Below are 21,275 nucleotides of genomic sequence, written 5' to 3' on the forward strand. Positions count from 1 at the left end.
GACCTCATTGCTCTAGGGTGATGTCAGTAATGATTTAGGATAACTTTACGAGAAGATCTTTGATTCAGGACAAAACTTTTAAACCTCCTTCGCAGCTGGATGACACCCTTTCAGTAGAGTTTGATGTCAGCGTTGTTGTCCCTCCTCTTAATCAAATAATCAAATAAGAACCAAGCAGAGGTGTATTAAAACATCATGCATATTAATATATTAAAAGCCACAGAACCTAGCTATTCCTGAACAATTTTATTTCATATCTGACTTTAGATACCTCTAGTTTGAGACAAGAGTGTTTTCACATTCAAGTACACAGTGCCTTACTTCAATGCCCCATCTGAAAGGGTAGAGGCTTTAGATAAGGCAAGAGGAGCAAAACCTGCAAGCGATATAGAATTCAACAGTTACAGAGTACAACCTGGATTTAAACATTGTAATCCATTCATTGTGACCCAGAAGGGCATGTAGTATAATACCAGATTAATGTACTATGTATTTATTTCCAGCCTGGAAAAAAAAGACCCCAGATACCCTTGACAAAAGATTTTGTCAAGGATTTCCCTCCCTAATTGATTTAAACTCAGAACCAACGAGGCCATCCTAAACTAAATAACCCCAGTGAAATAAACGGTCATGAATCATCGAAAGTGATCTTAAATCTAGACAATGTTTGTGCATTATGACAATGGACAATGACAGTAAACAAAATATGGTCTGCAGGAACAAAATTTAAGGCTTATCACCGAGTTGTCTTTTCAACAAAGCAGCGGCAACATGTTCTTCACCACATTTTTTTTTTAGACCACGTAGTTTTCAGCTTTATTCAGTTAGTCCAGTTTATGAAAATACCATGGATTTGATGTAAAAAAGGAAATAAAAATAACCTGTTACACTTCTGACTCTACAACAGGCATTCATCCACCTTTCTATAGTTATTCCATATGTGCAAGAGCTGTGCCAAGTCGTTTTGGTCCCTCTTCCAATGAAGATCAGACACGTACCAACACATTCCATGAGAAGTCACTGCAATCTGTTCGTAGCAAAGTTACATAAAAATGGCACGGTCACAGACAAAAGAAGATACTGATGACCACTATATTAACTAAAAGTTACCCATTGCGGCTCCTTATCAGTCCTCACACCTTTGCAAAACAAACATGGACACACTGTACCGCTGCCTTCTCATGTATGTATTAGCAGGAGGAAGGTGTGATGATCTACATGTATTCTCCTGTATTCTTGTGCTGTAACTTCCAGGGAAAACACAATGGATAGAGATGTACACAGAACTGTTCTGTTAGAGATAGAGAGTGCATGCATTTCTAAAATGCAAACCTTAGTCCCAGCTGATGCTCGTACCCAGCGCCATACCTAACAAAAACAAATACAACTAAAAATCCCTTTTTACTAGTGATTCTATTTGTATATATATATATACACATATATGTATATATATATAGTATATATATTTTTGTGGTTCCTGTTAAAAGTACCTTATGTCTTTCACTTCATTTACATTTATGACTCGGTAATGTCTCAATCAATCACAATAACATGACCTCATGGACAATGACTTCAGGTACATTCAGGACTTTTGGTAAAAAGTCTTACAATATTCTTTACAATTCATTAAAAATACAGAGAAGCAAAAATATTGATGATACAACAGTCCACTGTCCTGCAGAGGCTGCTTAACCAAAGCTCAACAGAGTCTTTCTTCTATACAGCTAAAGATAACCCCTCCCCCCAAAAAAAATGTCTTATTCTGTACGTATCTCTGTCTCCGGCCTCTGCATGGCCAGGTCAGTCTGGATGTAGGCTCCCTGGCCCAGTGCTGTGGAGTACGCTCTGTTGTTCACTGTGAATCCTGGGGCTGGGGGGTAGGAGCTGGAGCCTCCACGTTTTTGAACAGGGGCCTGAGGCTGAGGTACTGGGTGGTAATCGTCCAAGTTATCATAGTGGGACTGTACTGGTTTAGTGCTGTGTTTCTGATGGGAATAGTCTCTGTCTAGGTCCGGTTTGCCCTGGCTGTAGTGCTGCTGCTCTCGGATGCTGTGTGATCGCTCCGGTTTAGAGCGGGCAAGCTGTTCCCTGGGGGCGGATGGCTGGTCATCAGTACTGTGGTAGCTGCTTGATGTTTTTACTTTACTCTGGTGGTGGTCAGAATCAGGGCCCTCGTAACGCGGTTGGAAGTTCTTCTTGTTGGGATACTCCTGCTGCCAGTGTTTAGACCTGCTGCTGTCTCCACCGAGCTTGTCGTCTCCAGTCTCATACTTGGCCTCGTGTCGGCTGCTCTCCTGCTGATGGGAGAGATTGTGGCTCAGAGTGGCAGGAATGGAGTGAGATGACTGGCATTTCTTGGAACTGCTTTGCTTAGAAAGCCCATCCGACTGGTCACCCACTATGCTGCCCTGGACGTGCTTGTCAGTTTCCATGTACATGAGGACATCAGGGTCTGACACCATGTGTCTGGAAAGGTAATGTCCCTCTTTGCCCTCAGCTGTTACCAGCACAGCTTTGCCTGGGTCAGATTTACTACGCAGGTGCAGGGTTTCATAGCCTGATATGTCAGCTGGAGTGAACAAGCCGACATTGTCATACTGAGAGAGGACAGGGCCTTTAATCTTCAGTCTGGCCCTGCTCTCCCTGCGGATGGAGTGCATGCGGAGCCTTTCTGACTCCTCTGCATCCCAAGCAAGGTAAGCACCGGCATCCTTGGCCCCATGGCTGGGGGGCATGTCCCTACTCACAAAGCTGTGCTCCTTCCCAGGTGGGAGAACGTGCCTTGCGAGGTAGTGATACCCTGTAGCCTTTCCACCCGGTCGGCCAGAGACGGCTCCAGGATCTCGACCGCTATAGGAGTGAATATGACGGACTCTGATCGTGCCGTAAGGGTCAATGTCATAGAACGGTGCCTCCAGAGGGCTTGAACCAGAGTATGGACTGTAGCGATATTGGACGCGTCCGTTCTCAAAGTAAGGCTGCAGCTGGGTGACGTGGTAGTCGGCTTGTGAGGACTGCTGCGGAGGCTGCTGGTAGGCTTTGCACTGATACACCGGTCGGTGGTAGAAGAACATGTCGTCATCAGGAGGTACTTCAGTCCTTTGGATGGGTACAGAGCGAATAGTGGAAGGAACATGGAGTGAATGCACTCTGCGGATGGTGGGATAGCCGTGGGTTCTGTCATGGCTATATCCCGGATGCCCTGGCCCAGGAGATACATACACACTGCGGGGGTTCCCTCTAGACTTTATGGAGTGGTGGTACGACCTGGGGCCTAAAGTGCTGTATCTGTTATCTACTCGGGCACTGTAAGGTATCTGTGGCTCAGACTTGGACACATAGGAGTGTGGGGGGATGCTGTCTGGTCGGTAGTGGTGGGGAACGGACTGTGGGCCCACAAGAACAGGTCTCTGGTGGTAGTATGCAGCTCCTGGAGGTTCAATTAAGACTGGTTCTCCTTTAGCATGGTACAGGTAGGCAGGCTGGTGCATGGAAGATTTCCGAGGAGAAGGAGGGTGAGGGAGAGCATCCTCCAGATGGCCAGGCCCAGGGGCTTCACCCAGGATATGGTAGGAGGCTTCACTTTGGCTGAGTGCAGCTGTGGCCAATTTGCTTTCCATGGTGCGGACAGGAGGGGCTGGAGGGGCTGGAGGTTTGGGTCCATAGGAGTCATGATATTTTGCAGACTCAGTACAGGGCTGTACCGGTTTAATGGCTTCCCAGGGCTTCTCAACCGGCTCAGCAGAGGTGGGTGCCACTCTTGCGCTGGCCTTTGAGTGGTGGGGTTGAGGCTGGGGCTGAGGCTGGGATTGCGGCTGGGTTTGCGGGTGAGGTTGTGGCTGGGATTGCGGGTGAGGTTGAGACAGAGGATGAGGCAGAGGATGAGGCAGAGGATGAGGCAGAGGATGAGGCTGGGTCTCTGGCGTAGGCTGTGTTGGGAGATGAGGCTGTATCTGAGCTTGGCTCCGCTGAGTTTGTGTTTGGTGTTGGGGCAATGAAACGGCCTGCCTTTTCGGCTTCTGAATTATGGGAAGTGGCTGCTCCGATGGTTTGGGAAGGACTGGGGGTGGTGCAGTCTCTTCTGGTCTGACCTGGAAAAAGCAAAAAAGTGTGAGAAAAGCTTCACAGACCTCACACACACATCAGATTGATTCATGCGCAATATAAAAATATGTTGACCTTAAATTTACCAATCTATATATAAAACTGACATTTACCTCAAGAATAGATCCAGTGTCTTTGCAGCTATCACTAGGGGTGGTGGCTGGAGTGGTACTGGATGAGCTTGTTTGAATGGAAACCTGTCCCGTGACAGAATGCTGCCTTTCTGGACTTTTCCTGGTCGGAGAAGTAAGTTTGGTTGAACTGGAGAGTGGGGTGCTCTTGCAAAGTGGAGTATCTGGTGGGGTGGAGTCTTTTTCTAGCTGTATTCCAGCTTGAACTGTAGAGGCCTTGGCACCGTCTGATAACTTCATGCTGGTTAATTCTAGGGGCTGCTGTCTGATCGCAGGACTGGAAGTAGTTTGATAAGAAGAAGCTGCGATAACAGTCGTAGTAGTGGTATTTGGTGGTGGGGAACTGCCTCTCCCTGCTCCCTCCTCAGAGGATGTCTGGAAACGTGGGACCACAGGATGTGGCAAATCCTGAAAGTTAGAGGCCTCATGTGCCTGCAGAGGTGTGGGGGTCTCAGAGGACCAGGGCTGGGACTGACTGGAGACCTGCTGGGCAGACTCAGCGAGGGCCAGGGCCAACATGCGGGCAGCGTTTTTAGGAGGGGGAGGGGGAGGAAGGGTAGAAGCGGGCACTGTGGAGCTGAGGGAACGAGGGGTGAGGTCCTTCGAAGAGTCCGAAGCTACGACTCCTAGCAGGAACACAAAAACACAAGGGATCTATAGTTGGCGATTGAATAAGCAAGTAGGTGATGGTGGCAGCAGGCAGGTAGGTTTTAAGGTGCTTTGAGAGTGGGAAAGAGGAAAGTTAAGCATAGTGCTTAGGTATAATAAGAAGAAATAGAATCCATGCAAACCTAACACACTAAACCAAGAACAAATACAATCATATCATCTTATCTTTAAACTACAAGATAACAAAACAGTGGCAAGGTAGAGATATGCCAAAAGCTACATTTAAAGAGGTAATTCTCTGTCCCATACCTTGGTGGTCTTGACTGCTGGCAGATGGTCCCTGCTGTACATTGTCCTCTCCCTTCAGCTCCTGACTGTCCACACTGTCAAAGGCTGCCAGCTTAGAGTGCAGTTCCATTTGAAAAGCTTCACTTAGAGACGGCTCAGCTGCCCTCAGCAGCACGCTGCCCATCAGGGGAGGAGTGTCCTTGGGTATCGAAGGAGGAGATAATGGCCGCGAGACAGCCCGTCCATCTGTATTCTTGTCAGGCATTTCTGCAGAGAAAAGCTCTGAAGTGACAAAAGGTGTCAAACTGGCAGCCTTTCCACATTTAATGGGTGACACAGCCTGTGTGGGTTTATCAGTGTAAGAATAGGAAGTGGTCATTTTCTTGCTTTCCACCTTCTCTCCAGCACGGCTGTAGTCTGTGGACAACAAGGGCGAGGTCACGCTGCCCAAGAAGGAGGCAGAGATGAAGTCAGAGCCATTGGCCTTGCCACAGACACTGCCGGGACTCCTCTTTAACGTGGAGCCCTCAGCACCGGCAGGCGAGTCATCTAGGGGGAAGGCATACGAGGTATCGGGGAGACTGCACTGGAAAGACATGGGGTCAAAGTCCAAGGAGGCCATGCCAATGTCTGGAGGGCTGAGGTCCACATCTTCCCCTGCTGAGCGGGGAGGTGAGATGAGCGCAGGAACACAGATGGGCCCATCGTCTCCTTCGCTGTCCTCTGTGCCATCAAGGTTATCGTAGGAGTTGCAGTGCTGCCGGCTTTCCAGTAGCTCACCGTTAAAGGAGGCTGACAGAGCATCGCTGCTTGAGCGTGGCCGCCGGGGACGATACACCTTGGACTCCCCTGATGGAGGAAAAGAACATTTTCAGAAATACAGTCTTTTGTACAAGAATAGGCAACACCATGGAAAGAGCATTTGGAATCTGGTATAAGCAGCACTGACTGGTTAAGCACATAATGCCTGCTCATAGAAAAATGGAGGACACAAACATTTACCTTCAACATTGTGCAGGGAACTCAGTGACTCTTCACTTTTGGCTGACCTTAACGTTGCCGTGTCTCCTCTGCCTCCTGAAACACAGCAAACATGTATCAGTATCAGCACAGTCGTTTTCAATTAAGGCCCCTTTCTGTGGAAAAGCCTAGGTTGCTTAATTTTGCTGTGGAACATGGACTTACCAGCGAGAGCCATGGCCTTTAGCTCACTGGGCTCACTGGGGTTGCGGTGCAGTTTTCGCTTGGACATGGAGGAGGACTTGCCCAAGTTGAAGAAAGAACGCCAACTACCCACGGGAGACTTCTTGGATTTAACAGGAGGCCTCTTCCTGTGATTAAAAAAAGATGGACAAAAAGGCTGTCAGTTAGTTTCATGAACTTGAAATATTAATTACAGATCCTTGGAGAAGGGGCTAAGTAGTCGAACTGATCTGCTTTGAATTCCTTATTAAGCTCTGAGAGTCTAACGTCAGATCACCTTCACAGACAAGAATCAGCCTATGATATTTCTAAATGACTCCAGCAGAGGGCGACACATTCCAGGATTTTTATTTCAATCCAACTGCCTGTTGCTGCAACAATATCTACAGTATCTGCTTAAAGTAAAATAAATGCATCTAATATGCATTTAATATTTAATAATATTATTATTATTTGGTAAGAAATAATCAACAAATGAACGGAAGACAAGTCAACAAACCTTTCAGTAGGAAATTCAATGACGGTGTGGAACTTGCCCTGGAGGGCGGCTGGACCTTCTCCAACCTCGATGTATTTGCTGTCTTCAGTGACTGGAGAGTTGATCTGAGCCTGTGTCCTGGCCTGCGCCTCCTCCAGACTCAGAAGTTTTGTGGAGGGTGACGAAACCAGCAGGGACTTGGGCCGCGACAAAGAGTTGTGACCTGGTGATGTGGAGAATAGGGGATGAATGAATTACATCTAAGTAGCTGACAGTGTGTTCACAGCGGTCTGATGCCTGTGTATACCTGCTCCTTCTCTTATTAGAGAGCTGAGTTTAGAGCTGAATAGCACATCGACGTGGTTGAGGATGAACTCCACCACTACTGACTGGATTCGGACTTCCATGAATGCTGCGGTGCCACTGAAGCACGCAGATTCAATCTGTTTCGATCTGTTTCGAGAGAAATGACAGTGAAAAAGGAAGAATGAGTTTGACTGAAATGGCAATCTCCATGATTTTCGTTTAAATAAATATCTTTTAAGCCACTGTCTGTTGCTAAAATAATGTCCAATAAAGTAATGTTAACAAATTACAAGAAACCTGAAACCTATTGCAAATGTGAAGATTGCTTTCAGGTGATGATTTACAGTCCATCACAATGGAAAAACATACATTCTACAGAGCAGGATAACATCTCACCTGAGCAGGTTGGGCGCCCAGACGATGGCCAGATTCTTACTGTGCATGTTGGTGATATAGCTGAATGCTGCCAGGCGGGAAAGGTGCCTCATGAGGAACTCCAGGGTCCTAGCAAAAAAAAAAAATATTAACACAATGAGATTTAACTGACTCCCACCAGTGTTGTGCAAACTAATGGTCATTATAGAACTACTTCTTCAGAGAATCCGCGTTTCACAATATGTGCTGAAATCCATGAAAAATCGTTTTTGTATGCTTTCACAAGGGATGGGAAATTCAATTCATCATTGGCAACGCAAAGGTCGGCTGGGAGATGTTAAATGATTGCATTCAGTGCAGCGAAGCGTTACGTAAAGTCTTGATTTTAACACTAACAGACGCACACAACTGAGGTGAATGCACAATACATCTGGAACTTGGCCGTTCCACTTCTTGCCAAATGGGGGCAGCGTGTCTCTACACAGACCTGTAATGCGGCGGAGGAAGCTGCTGGATGACGTCATGGATTTTGATGAGTCGTTCTTCGTCTGTTGCTGCTGATACAGCCTCCTTCAGAGTGAACACAAAGCAAGAGATGGGGAGATAGAGAGAGGGAGATAAATAGTGATATGTACCAGTGTATCAACATTAAGCTCATTCTCCTGTCATCCCAGGTTCATGCTGCAACAAGGAGCTCAAAGGGGACATCAGTCTGCAGCCACAAAGCCCCCCTCCTCCTTTCCTAAGCTGCCATAACAACCAGCAAACATTTACTTCATCCTCAGGGACAGCTCTGTTGTGCTTGGAGAAGGTTTTTATTCCAAGTCACAGAGAGAGTGGTTTGCTGCATTTGTAATGACAGGGCGTGTCAAGTACAATGCTATGGTTTTAGGGGTGTCTGTGGCTCATAACTGTAAGATGAATCTGAAGAATTCATATAAGACAAATCAGAGGAAGATGATTTATTTTTATGTCAAAACCAAGAACAAATTTGAAGTCGGTACCGTGAGGCACACCCAATCTGTGTACTCTGGGATTAAGAAATCACTTCGGGGAATTCTTAAAACGCAGGAGCACCGACAAACCAAAACTTGCTGTATTAGTAAGCACTTTTCTATCCACACATTAGTGTCAGAAACTGGTGTGTGAGAAGTGTTGTAGCCCTGCCAGAGCTTTGCTTACAGAGAATTTCTCGTACAGCTGGTAGGTGAGCAGGGGGTTGGGCAGCTCTCTGAAGTACAGCTTACACAGGGAGCCAACACAGTGGATGTCCTGGATGTAAACATCTTTGGTCAAGTCTGGTATCTGCTCCGAGTCAAACTCGTGCCTGATGGAAGAGAAAGAAGGCAAAACCAAGTCAACAAACTAAGTATGAAGAAACCGTCATTTAAAAATGACTACGCTGTAGCTGGATGGATCTGCACATGAAAGAAAAAATCAAGTTACACTTTGGTAGTGTTTTTGAAAAAGAGAAGTTGTTGCTTCCCCAAAATCCAACTTCTGTTCCTAGTTAAATCAAAGCTGGTAATAATCTAATCTGGACGCTGGATAATCAAACTGTAAAAGTGGAAATTACAGTTTGGAGCAGGGTCATCTACACTCAAGCATGGCAGAACAAATACGACGCTTCCTAATATGTCCACCATACACAGTTTTTCATGAGCAACAGCTGTTGTAAGAGTTCTGTTGACGGGGTACAACTGTTACACTCAGTCATTCTCTCTTTTACAGATGTAATAATTCATCTGCAACGGAAGTTATATGTTGCCAGCTCTTGGATGAGTGCAGTGTCAGGATTAGATGTGTGGGCTGCTCCTATTACAGGAGACGCTTCTGTGGAAGCAGCATGGAGATCCTAAAGTGCTTGATTAAAATTCTGCTCAAATCTGTGTTCGCCGGTCAGCACGCGTCTCCTTACCGCAACTTCTGGATATTAGAAGCAATTCCAGAGAGGCGGTAAATGCCGTCCACCACGCCATGCTTCTCGATGAACTCGGTGCAACTCTTGAGGACCTGGGGCACTGGCAACAGAAAAAAAAGGGTCATACCTTTCCAGTCAATATTTGTCCAGCTTTTGCTGAGCGCTACAGGGTCAAGAACACAAGTTGAAGTTTGAGTACATATACCTGCATAGACTCAGGAAGAACACAGAGTGTGAATATTTGTAGCTACTTCTAATTGAAAACCACATTTAAGCTGAGGGTGGAACTATTTGAACCCTATAAAGTGCATATGAATAGAATTTATATTTCTTTACTTGGGGCCATTTTCTACCTCGATGCAGTTTTCTGGATGAGCCAAATAGTGAGATTACATGTTGTTTGTCTGCGTATGTGGCAGGCAGTCACATACACTCAGCTTCAAAGCGCCGAGCCAGTTATTGTGCGTTAAGAGATGGACGGACAAAAAAAGAAAAACCTCAGAAAAACACGGAGCTTCTTCATTCTCCTTCAGCAACCATGAATCACAGAGACATGTTATTTATCTGTGTGTGTGTGCAAAAGGAGGTTCCCAGGCCTCCCACAGCTCACACATCATTCAGAGGATGACAAAGATTGGGACACTCGCCGGAGCAGCTGTTCAGACAAATTCCACACATAGCCAATGAGAAAATGAGGCCAGATTTGAGGAGACTAGTTGGCATTCTCAAGCAGAGGGTGGATGAATCCTCTCCAAGTTCTTAATGTGGGAAGATTTTTGTTATGACGCTCTCTTAGTTATGTCCGAATGTGAAGTCAGTGTTGGACACACACCTAAAATTCTTCCTCTCAAAATCTTGACTAAACAACAACATTCAGAGATGAGTTTTATACTGAGTCAACAAAGTTTTCTAGCATCTTTGCTCGTGGATTGTACAGCCCACTTTCAGGACACTCAAGGTCACCTTACAAAATTGTTAAAATAAATCGACGACAGTCCTAACACGTACTAAAAATAATCTGATTGCCTGACTATGATACCAAAACTGAATGCTGCAGTGGCACTAATTCAGTAATAATTACATTTTTTTTATATATGTCTTTTTTTTTATAATGACTGTTTCCGGAGAAGATTCAGTTTGGGCCGTGGTGAATTCTTTCATAACACAAAAGAGATCACAGAGTTAGCGGCAATTAAACAATATCGCTTCTTAAGAAGAGTTTTATCTTTTGTTTCTAACAAGTAAACCTCTTGACCATTTGACCCGGCGCAGTGTGACAGAGTGTCTTATCTTTCCATGTAAAGGCCAAGGCAAGGTTTACAGAGCTCAAGGATCGACTGCTCCCTCCCCCATAAAACACCCAACACCAATCCATGAGCAAGCTTGTTGACTCACTGTGACCATGTGAGCTAATGACTGGCAAGATGAGAACCCTTCATGTCCACATGCAGAATACGACCCATTAACATGAACAAATGAGGTTTCAAGCCGGTGTCAACGTGAACCGAAATGAAGTTATTGATCAGAGCTCAACAGCTGAGTAGCATCATTAAGCTGATGTTACAGTGTAATCAGGACAGCATTATCCCCCTCTACTCTTGTCACCTTCACATTAGCTCACCTGCCAGACACCAGGCTACAGAGAGATCAGAAAATCGATCTGTCTGCGGCGGATAAATGTGGGTATGGACTTTACCCCAGCAAACATCTTAGTTACATTCGGAAAGAACTGACCAAGCTGGTGCACACGTGTGCCATAATGTGGATATTTGCTCTGAGGGGGTTTATTGTGACTGCCTTCTACCAGCTATTAGCTCACATGTCACAGGGGAAGAGAATAAATACATTTGATTTAATCTGATGAATGAATGACATTTGTGACATTATTCATTTAAAGGTTGGGAAACATTATTGCTGTTAAAATGACTAACAGCAGAGCAGTTAGAGATGAATGAAGTAGTCATTATGATAGATATCTGCAGAATTCACTGTAAATAAAGTTTGTGGCCACTGTTTGAAAATTTAAGAAAATCTGATAGAGCATGGAACCAGGAAATACTACAGTTAAAAGATCATAGTCAACCCACATGACCCACATCCATCATATACATGCCTGCAGACACAAAATACTAGTTGGACAGTGGCAGTGATCACAGGTGTGTCTGCGTGTGTGTGTCACTCACCATCATGTCCAGAGTTGAGGAGGTGTTCTCCGAGGTCACAGCCGAACACCCTCTCCCGGAGGATGCCACGCTGCTTCAGCTTCTGCTTGGTCGGCCTGGACTTCATGAAGGACCGCAAGAAGGTGATCAGCTTCCCGTGCTTCTTAGATACTGAGGCGTGAGGGTAGGAAGGAAGGACACATCTTAGATCTCAGGAGCTGCGGTAAGTAAAGACTCGACACTGGCTCAGATTTCACGCAAGATCTATCCATGCACTAGAGTGAAACCCCAGACAAACTGCTCAGCGTTATCCCATTGTGCATTTCAGTTTCATTCTAATGCAAACCTGTCTTTTATGCATGTGTAGTTTCCTTGAAGCAAAAGCTTCGTTCTTTAATACCACCTCCCAGGCAACTACAAAGGAATCCTCCACATCCAATACCAGTATCCTCTGCTCCCCTTCAAAGCAAGACAAAAAAATGAACAGACCTCAAAAAGCCCGGTCGGCGTTAATCAGATACTATGTCTGGGAAAGGACATAATCCTTAAACTACACACCAGTTGTTTTCTCTGCTTTGCAGAAATGTGGAAAAGCTCTCATCAAACAATCCGCATTTTTTGAAGAAGGGAACAATTCAGCGGGCTCCACTTCAGACATTTGTTCAAAAAAAAAAAAAAAAAACTTCACTCAAAATCACATACCGTCCCTCGTAATATGACAGTAGCAGCATTTTGCAGTGTTTTTGTACTCTGGGGTCAGTTTACTGGACCCAGCTGTGCACATGAAGTTCATGAAGCACAGAGTTCTGAGCAGTGAGTTCAATTTTTTCCCCCTCTGTCACAGTCGGTGAAACATAAAGATCGCTGAAAACTAACTGTGGTGCATTGCTGCTTTCTGTTAAGTACTCAAATGTCAGGGTAAATATTAAATAAAAATACTGCCTGGTGGAAAACTAACCATCTTAACCCCAAACTTCCTTAGCCGAAGCTGATATTTACAAAATATTTTCCAGATGAATTCTTTGAAACTCTCAAAGCAGCATCCGTTGCCCTACTCTTTTATATGTACGCTGCATTGTCAAGCTTATGACTTAAGCCAGAGAATTAAATGATATCCTGCCTCTTCTTTTTTCTTCTCTGTTTTCTTGCTGATGTGAAATGTCAGCCCTCTAATCAAGTCACTGCTTCAGTGTAGACCTTTCCATCTCAGGTCTCATTCACACTTCACACCAAGTTTGACCAACGTCTCTTCTCACTATTCTGCCCGTCCTACTTCCTTGCTGAAAACCAGGAGGCCACATTGTGCATGTTGCTGAACCCTGACACGTTTAAACTGACGGCACACACGGTGTTGCTCAGGAAGGAACAATACAAACAAACCAACAATGTCAGAAACATTTACTGAAAGTTTACAAGTGAGGACAGCAATGAAAAACATCTATTACCTCTCCTATCTGCTCAACATCTACTTTCTACTTTCAGCTGCACAACATCTGGAACTTTGCTTAATCTTTCACACCAACGTCTTCCGTCTGGAGTGGAAAAACTGCTGTGTAGCATCAGCTTTGTATTTGTATTCCAGGACACATTCCTTTAACGGGTTCTAAACACAGTCACGATCGCAACCCCTCCACTCGCCTCGCGTGTTTCACTGACTTGACATCATGTTTATTTTACCTGCCCAAGACTTCGAGCAATAAAAGCGCACGTTGCAATTTAAAGTAGGAATTCAAACACATAAATGACAAATCTTTTTGAGACATGCAGCTTCTCTCTGGCTGAACTCCGCTTCGACTGATTGAAAGTAGGCCACTGCTTAGCAAACTAAATCTCCCAAAACAAAACAAGCCGAGTTAAAGAACGCTAAAGCTGCATTGCGTGTTTGGAAGATAACACGAAACACAATGGAAGCGTCGAGGCAGCGCCTTGCTCCTCTTTTAGCCATGATTTTCCAGAATTGATGACACTAGGATCACTATAGAGACACACAGCATAGTAAAGTTAAAATGAATGAGTGGTTGCCTGTTTTGCATGCTAAATATACACTATGGAGGAAAACTGTACGCAGCAGATTGAACTGACAGACCACTGTGTATATTTAGAACACAAACACCAAGACCACAGCAAAACTTAAGAGCTGATGGGAAGGGAAAGTTTATTTGCCAAGTTAATTGAACAGTGCACCCGGGACAATAGAATGAGAATCTGTTTCAGATATACTGTAGCAGTTACATTCATTTGTGTTTGCTCTTTTAAAGCAAATATGTCACATTGGGCATTTTGTCATTTCAGATTTTTAAATCTAAAACTGAAACATCTAAAATCCTTCTTTTGCTATTGGCAATGACCACCTCATAGTAGATAAATCATGTCTGAGACAAACATTTGAAACCTAAATATTTATGAGTCACATTAATGAAGCAGCACGATTAATCTTGAATCAACAGCTGACATCTGCACCAGCATCCACAAACAAGAGCAGTCATTCCAATTCAGGGAACAGAGGAGGCTACGATACACCCCTCAGGGAGAAATTCCTTCTGCACTGCTGTATCCGTACACAAAACCGCTGAGGCAGCTTTGTTTAGTTACTGTAGAGGCATCACAAAGGGCCCTCGGTATCATGTGGGGGAGGAGGAGGACTGACTGTGCAAATGTGTTGCCTTACGCCGACACGTCGCTTTCATTTAGAAACCCAGACTGACTGCAAGACAGGAGGAAGAGGAGTGCAATGACAAGCATGACTCTCCAGAGGATGGACAGTGACTCCCATCTGCTTACTGTCAAAGCAGATGACAGCCTGAAGGCCGAGCATGCTCAGCACTGACGCTGCCTCTGACTCACTCACTGCTGCACTACCCAGCTGGGTGAAAGGCTTTTAGTTTACTGCTAGTGGGACTGACAGAGGCTTAATAAGTGCCTACTGTGACATTAATTATGAGGTTTATAGTTTGGGGCAGTTATCCGGACCTTTACGCTGAATTTGATTCACGCTGAAGGTCAGAATTTTCAATGTGAACATTCCAAATTGGAAGCTCAAAATGTTCCGCGACTCACAACACCGCATGTAAGAGGTCAACGTGGCTGAATGTAAGAAACACGTCTTCTTAAGGCACGCACCATATAAATATCTGCACCATACACAGAACAGCCAGAATACACTAACAAAGTACTTATATTATGAGTTGCCATTTATTAATACAGCCCAAGCGTGACATTTTTTGCTTCCATACTCAGTGATGTCAGAGCATCTGCTTCTTGTCAAGCTGGCCTGAATGAAGTTCTGTCCTATGTAACTTTTTTTTTTTTTTTTCTCTAAAGCAGGGGCAAGGGTGACCTTATCCAGGGAAATGAGAGCCATGCCTGTTTTTTTGCATATAAAATCGATAAAACCCAGATAGGACAACGCTGGACACAGAGGGCTCAGAAATAAGCTGGTATACGATGATCAGAACGTGAGCAAAAGTCTGCTTTCCCTGCTCCAACCTAAAACCGATTTTCTCTTTCTTTTCAGGTAACTGGGAGCCCTTTACAGATTAAAGGAAAATTCCACTTTCAGCTACACAACACAGCGTCACCCCTTCCTAAAGAAGAGCAGTGACACCACTAGAGCAAATCAGCAGACATCTGATACAACAACTGTGCCTGTCAATGTTCCCTGAATACACAACCACGGAAGGCGTGGTCGCGGATCTTTGGGACTTTACAATGCTCTCATCGCAGCCTTTTCACTTCAGCAAGCACCCCCTCGAGACTCAAAAGTAACACACACACACACGGACGGAGCGGGAAATTCAAACTGCCTCCCACTGTTTCTCTGTTCTCCTTTCACTACATGCCCTCAAACTATAATTAAATCTTTCTGAGAAAAATCACGCGTTTGTATGTGGATGTCTGCAGTTTTCCAAGTCAACAGTGCCAATACAGCTGCAGTCATATAAAATCTTTTCAGTGTATGTCTTTAGTCTCGAGTAGTCTTTCAAACTGTCTCAACTCACAGGCCAACTCTGAACAGTAAAGATTTCTGATGTGTGCCAGTGAAAAAGAAGACCATTTTCCCATTGAGAGGCAACTACCACAGGGAAGTTTTCATTACTTAATATACTAGCAGAACATAACAGAGGAAGACACTGTGTTTACACCCATTAACAAGTGTCCTGTTGGTGTCTCTGGAAGGCTGTTCAGCGTGTAAACAACAGAGCAGTGTCTGCCTATTAAATGGCAGCCACCACGACTGATAAGGACCTCTGTTTTGACAGAGGAGGCCAAGTGTGGAAAGACAGCAGGAGCAAAATGCCTCATAGTTCTATCTCTCAGTGAATAAAAGCGCCGTCGGGTGACGTCTGATCAGTCCCGTCTGTGATCTTCTCTATTTGCTTTTCGGAATGGCAAATATTCAAACACCTGTGCAATGACAAGCTATTCAGTCCAACAGCTCATGTACTTTTCTGTATCGCTGACATCATCACAAGGCTGACCGCATCTGTTAGGCTTATATTAGAGATCACCACATCATATGTCACCTTAGGATGTATTATCTAATGCAGTCCAGTTCACCTACAGCCACTTCAATAATAACCACAAGGTAGAACGATCAGTGTCATCGAAAACGAATGAATAAGCTTCCACGAAGAAGGATTTAGGTTTCATTAGACTTTGCTTAGCTGGTGTAGGCTATGATCAAATTCCAGAGATCATGAACTGGACTGACTTTCACTGAATGCTGTGTTTCTGCTGCCTCTCTATATTTGACTAATGTTTCAAAAAAGAGAAAATGTACATGTTATAAACAACACATTTAAATGTTTAGACACAAAACGTCGTTCTGGAGATTTTATATATAACATTAGTTGACAATTATACATTTCATATGCTAAATAAAAATGTATGAGTATCATCAAGTTACTAAATACGTGTGAGGGGAAAGAAACTGGATAAACGAGTCATTCTGGGAAAGAGCAGTGCGTTTCCCTACATCTCTAAGAGCCAGAAATCCCCTTCAGTCACTCCTATCTTTTAGTCACCGCACAAGATGTCCACTAAAAGAACATCCGTCGGCTGCCGAGACAAAATCTTAACTTCCCAAACTTCAAACACATTTCTTACCTCAGCTCCATATCGCTGGACCTTGCCTTAAGGCTTTAAGATAGGATTAAAAAAAAAATAAAAAAGTTCTCTTTTCCTTTCACAAACCGTATACGTCTTTGAAAAAAAAAGCAACGGGAACTCTCGTCTATTTAACTTTGCAACGCAAGTTCAAACCTCAGACAGACCGATCAACAGACCGAAGTAGCGCCGCAGACTTTCCTCCGCTCGGTCATCGACTATCCACACAGCTCCGCCTCGCTATTGGTTACTACAGTGCTGCATTCAAGCGCTCCCGGAAATATGGCCATTACCGGCTGTTTCTCCCACTCTGAGTCCTACTGAAGCAAATATGGCAAGAGCAAAAGACACTAAAGAACTATTTTCTGATATATTAAAGCCAACTGTCTATTTAACTCAATAACAATGGTCAATAATAAGAAACACAATCCACGTTTAGGTCTCAGATTGCTCCCATGTTTAAGGTCAGAGGCTGTAAATCCCTGTGACGAAATATTAAGTTACTTCAGCTGCACTCTTACAGGAAGACCACGTGCTTGTACACATCCCTACTGCCTATCAGTTGCATACAGGTTAAAAATAAAAATAAAACGGAAGTAATGTCACATTTCCTATCCGTTATTATTTTCCTCCCCCTGACCTAACCTCCCACAACCTCTCCTCATGTCAACGACCTCCCAGACAAGACAGAATCTGGTCAACCACCGTCAAACTGGTTCAGCCTGGCTTAAACAATGTGTAGGTAGCCTGATGCTGACTTTAGGTCAGTTCTCCCCCCTGAAGGGCCCGTGTTCTTATTAATTCATTAACTAGCCTAGTCCTTACGCAGACATGCTGAGTCAAAATAAAGTCAGACTAATTAGTTGCTGGGACAGAGTCACAAGATGGTGGTCAGACTCTTCCACTGCATGTGATCCTTTCAGCTTGATCTGGCTCTGGCTGCAGTACTTTTGTTCAAGTACTTTGAGCATAGTTTAAATATTTCATGCTACTGTACACTTCTTCACATATACAATTTACAGTGAGACATTTGTTTTACCTATGTGACTGGCTTACACTTACACTACCATATTACATTCTGATTCAGATGTCTCTGTGAAAGTGACTTTCTCTCTTAACTTCCTAGATGATTTTATTTCAATAACTGTTTAAAGCCATACTAAATTAAGGTCAAATATAAATCAATATACTGTACATCACATTAATTCATCCGTATTAACAATTTAGCGTGTAAGGGCCATTTTCCGTATCCTTTTTAATTCTTACACATTGCTAATAGTTGAATGAATGCAGGTCTTCTACCACTGTCCATCTTCCATTTGTATGTAATGCTTGTCTATTTAAAATAGTTTCTCCCGTAGTAGCATCCATCCTTAACTTCTCACACGGTAGAAGATTACTGTGAAAGTCAAACTAAGTTCAGCTGGAACAGGTTTTCTTCTGTGCTGCGCAGTTCATACTGTATCTATGTCCCCAACACTATCCCCCACAGCAAGCATGTACAGTAACAAGGTGAAATTCTCTCCAACGAAAGTACAGCGTGAAACCTACAACTAACAACAGCTTCTTCCTCAAGTAATCACGAGGAGGAGCCCTGAGAGATACCATGGGGTTAAATAAACAAGGGTCACTCAGTTTGAAGTTTTCTCTCCTCTAAATCAAATTGTCCACTATATATACAGTATATTCAAGGCTTTGTACTTCAAAATCAAATCAAATTAATTCAATTTTGGTGTCACTGTCGGAGCAGGGAGAAGCAGTTTGGCTGTCACGGACAAGGAAGAGACGGTAAAACTGCAAACAGAGTTGACCTTTGGGACAAGTAATGACTGCAGACAGTAAAACACCGTCTCCTATGCTGTATTACAAAGGTAGAAAGCAGAAGCTACAGAAGCGGTGAAGGTGAGAGAAGACAGTTTAAAGCTTTTAGATGGATAAAGAGATGTTACATTTCATTTAATGTCTTTAGGGCCTGTATCTGTCTGTCCGAATACTGTTAGTATTTATACACACATCAAGACTAAGACTTTAAGACTTTAAGATTTCTGATTACTCATTCATACATTTAAGCATCTGATTGATACTAAACCTCAAAATCATATTCATTTCACTATTCACTCAAGTCAAAAATATTAGAAAAGTTAAAAAAGTTGCTGTGTCTTGACCCTGTTGGCAGAAAGTCGTGAGTTCCTGCCCTGATATCTTAAACAGATAAACAGGATGAAAGGTTTGTGTTAAATTAATTATCTAGCAGCTGGTATTTAGCATGTTCCTGGGATACGGAAAGGAGGAGGAAATGTATATCACAGCTGAATGCCAAGTTCAATGTACAAGAGCAGCACGGCATGCTGTCAAAAACATAAACACTGCAGTAAATAGGAATTCCCACCTGCTGCAGCTTCAATGCCTGTATGTTTTGCAACAACACAGCTAATATGAGAAATTTGTTTCAGTAACGAGGCGCCGATGTGGATCACCATAATGATCCAATGTAGATAAGTGTAACGCAACTGCAGATATTTACCAGGAAATGTGTCCCAGTCCACTGAAGGGTGCTGAAGTGTAAATTTGCGTTATCGCTCTGCTTCACACACACTCCCATTTATTACATAGCCAGAGTTGTTAAGATGTAATCAAAAGCAGCCAGCCGCAAAACAAAGGTGCAGTCTACAGTAAAAGTGTCTTATTGAAACTCCAGTGCGACACGTTACACAAGGGATTGTGCATAGTTTCACAGTACCAGGAAATGATCTGAGATCCTGGGGAACCGGAGGACAAATCTCACTCTGTCTCACACATTCTCTCGCCATTTTCCTTCCCATCTGCCTCACATAAACAGCTGTCTTGGCTCACATATGCTCACAGCTGCCCAAATCACTGGTCCCCAGACATGACGAAGACCTGCACTGAGGAGTGGAACAGAGGTGGGGGGTGGGGGCTCTACATCTGGGTCAGTAACTGGTAGGTCTCCTGAGCTGTCTGGGGAGGAAAGAAGCCTGACTGTACTTATTTATCAAAAGTTTATTATTCTTTATTTTCAACTGACAACTAACCTCATCAATAAAAGGGTCTATTTATACTGGAACGGAAGCGAACTCTGATCACAGCCTCCACTGCAACACAACACAAGCACATGGGCAGAAGAGCTAATAGCTACTAGCTTGTATGGCCTTGATTTTAAGTGGAGCAGTGCAGCATGTTAACAGTTTCCATTATTTTACTGGGAAGCAGCAAAGGTTATTGGTGGATCTAAGCAGAGCAAGCATATTTTTCCAGTGCTGTGTGGTTCCCTGCAGGAATGTGCTCTTTCAGTCACCATGGAGAGGGAGACAGAGATTCTTACTGTTGCGGGACAAAGCTTAAAGCTCAATGGATGGGTTTACAGGCCCCCTCATTGTAAAAGGATTAAATAAATCAAGGCCGGTCGAGACCTAGCACCACAGCACCCCTGCCATGGCCTTTCAGCTTCGACCAAACAGACACACACAAACACAGCTGGCCCTCATCCAGACACAGGGTACATTCAGCAGCTTTGAGTAATGCTGTAGTAACCTGGCTCACCCCTGAAGTCATTTGCATACACCTTGAGGGACAACAATGGATTAAAGGACGGGGGGTTGGAGGGATAAGATTGTTCTCTTTTGAAATGCATTGAAAAGTGGAGTTACATTGTTCCCCTCTATATCTATTCAGATTTATATACAGTATTTTTTTGTCTTTTCAGACTAATGGCATGCAAAAAGAAAACAGTATAAAAAGAACTTTCAAATAAAGACTTAGAGGTTTGAAACAGAGTTTAAAACAATTCAAGTGAAATCAAGTTTCAACATAACCACTGGAAAAACTTATTACCACACCGCTGTGTCACACATGCTTTGGTGCTACTGTACAACCAGATGTGTTAAAAGTCACAGACAGGACAAAGTGTGAGGTTGTGAAAGGTCCTCCTCTTCCCAGGCAACACGGAAAAGTGCACGACATTTGTTTTTCTGGGTGAAGAGTGAAGCTCCTCCCAAATTAAATCTACAGTGACAAGTACGCCGACGAGCTATATTAGAGTTACACAGTGCAAACACATCACACGGGGGCGAGGAGTTAGTTTTTTTGGTTAGGGGGTGGCGGGGCAACACACCGAGGCGTCTGTGTCTACCTGAACTTAGGCTGTAGTGGTTTAGCGGGTCGGCCACCCATGCATTGTCCTGTATTACACTCTCCATCTCCAAGTCTGCATGCATTCCGATGGACAGATGGACCAAGAGACATTTGGATGGATGGATGATGAAGACATGAGAGAATCGGCAGAGGGAGAGAAGCACTTCAAGTTAGAGAACAGAGCAATTGTGTACTATGGAACAGTGAGGATATGGTACTTAAACAGTGAAAATGTTTCTGAAGTATAATGTAAGAAACTTGGAATTAATCAAATGAACACATGGTCCTATCTCAAAAATTAAAGTTATAATCCTTATGATTTCAAAAAATGTTGTCATTTTGTAGTTTTCATTGTTTGTGGCAGGGTCCGCCATTCTGGACAGATTCAAATCTTCTACCTATGCACAACATAATTCAGTATTTGTATGTACTTTTATGTC

At 43.9% G+C, this 21,275-nt stretch overlaps 1 protein-coding gene across 1 annotated transcript; it reads right to left on the reverse strand.

The window, feature by feature from the left end:
- Positions 1 to 21,227, reverse strand: arhgap32b (Rho GTPase activating protein 32b). Its single transcript, XM_084565090.1, has 13 exons — positions 20,834 to 21,227; positions 11,599 to 11,748; positions 9,413 to 9,515; positions 8,677 to 8,821; positions 7,982 to 8,064; positions 7,516 to 7,623; positions 7,121 to 7,266; positions 6,835 to 7,036; positions 6,318 to 6,463; positions 6,135 to 6,209; positions 5,154 to 5,981; positions 4,218 to 4,861; positions 1 to 4,091 (listed from the first exon to the last, which is right to left on the reverse strand). The coding sequence occupies exons 1-13, from the start codon at positions 20,916 to 20,918 to the stop codon at positions 1,758 to 1,760; spliced, it is 5,049 nt and encodes a 1,682-aa protein (XP_084421216.1). The 5' UTR covers positions 20,919 to 21,227; the 3' UTR covers positions 1 to 1,757.
- Positions 21,228 to 21,275: the final 48 nt, after the last annotated feature.

The sequence above is a fragment of the Chelon labrosus genome (genome assembly GCF_963514085.1).
Source record: "Chelon labrosus genome assembly, chromosome: 17".
In the NCBI taxonomy this organism is placed as follows: Eukaryota; Metazoa; Chordata; class Actinopteri; order Mugiliformes; family Mugilidae; genus Chelon; species Chelon labrosus.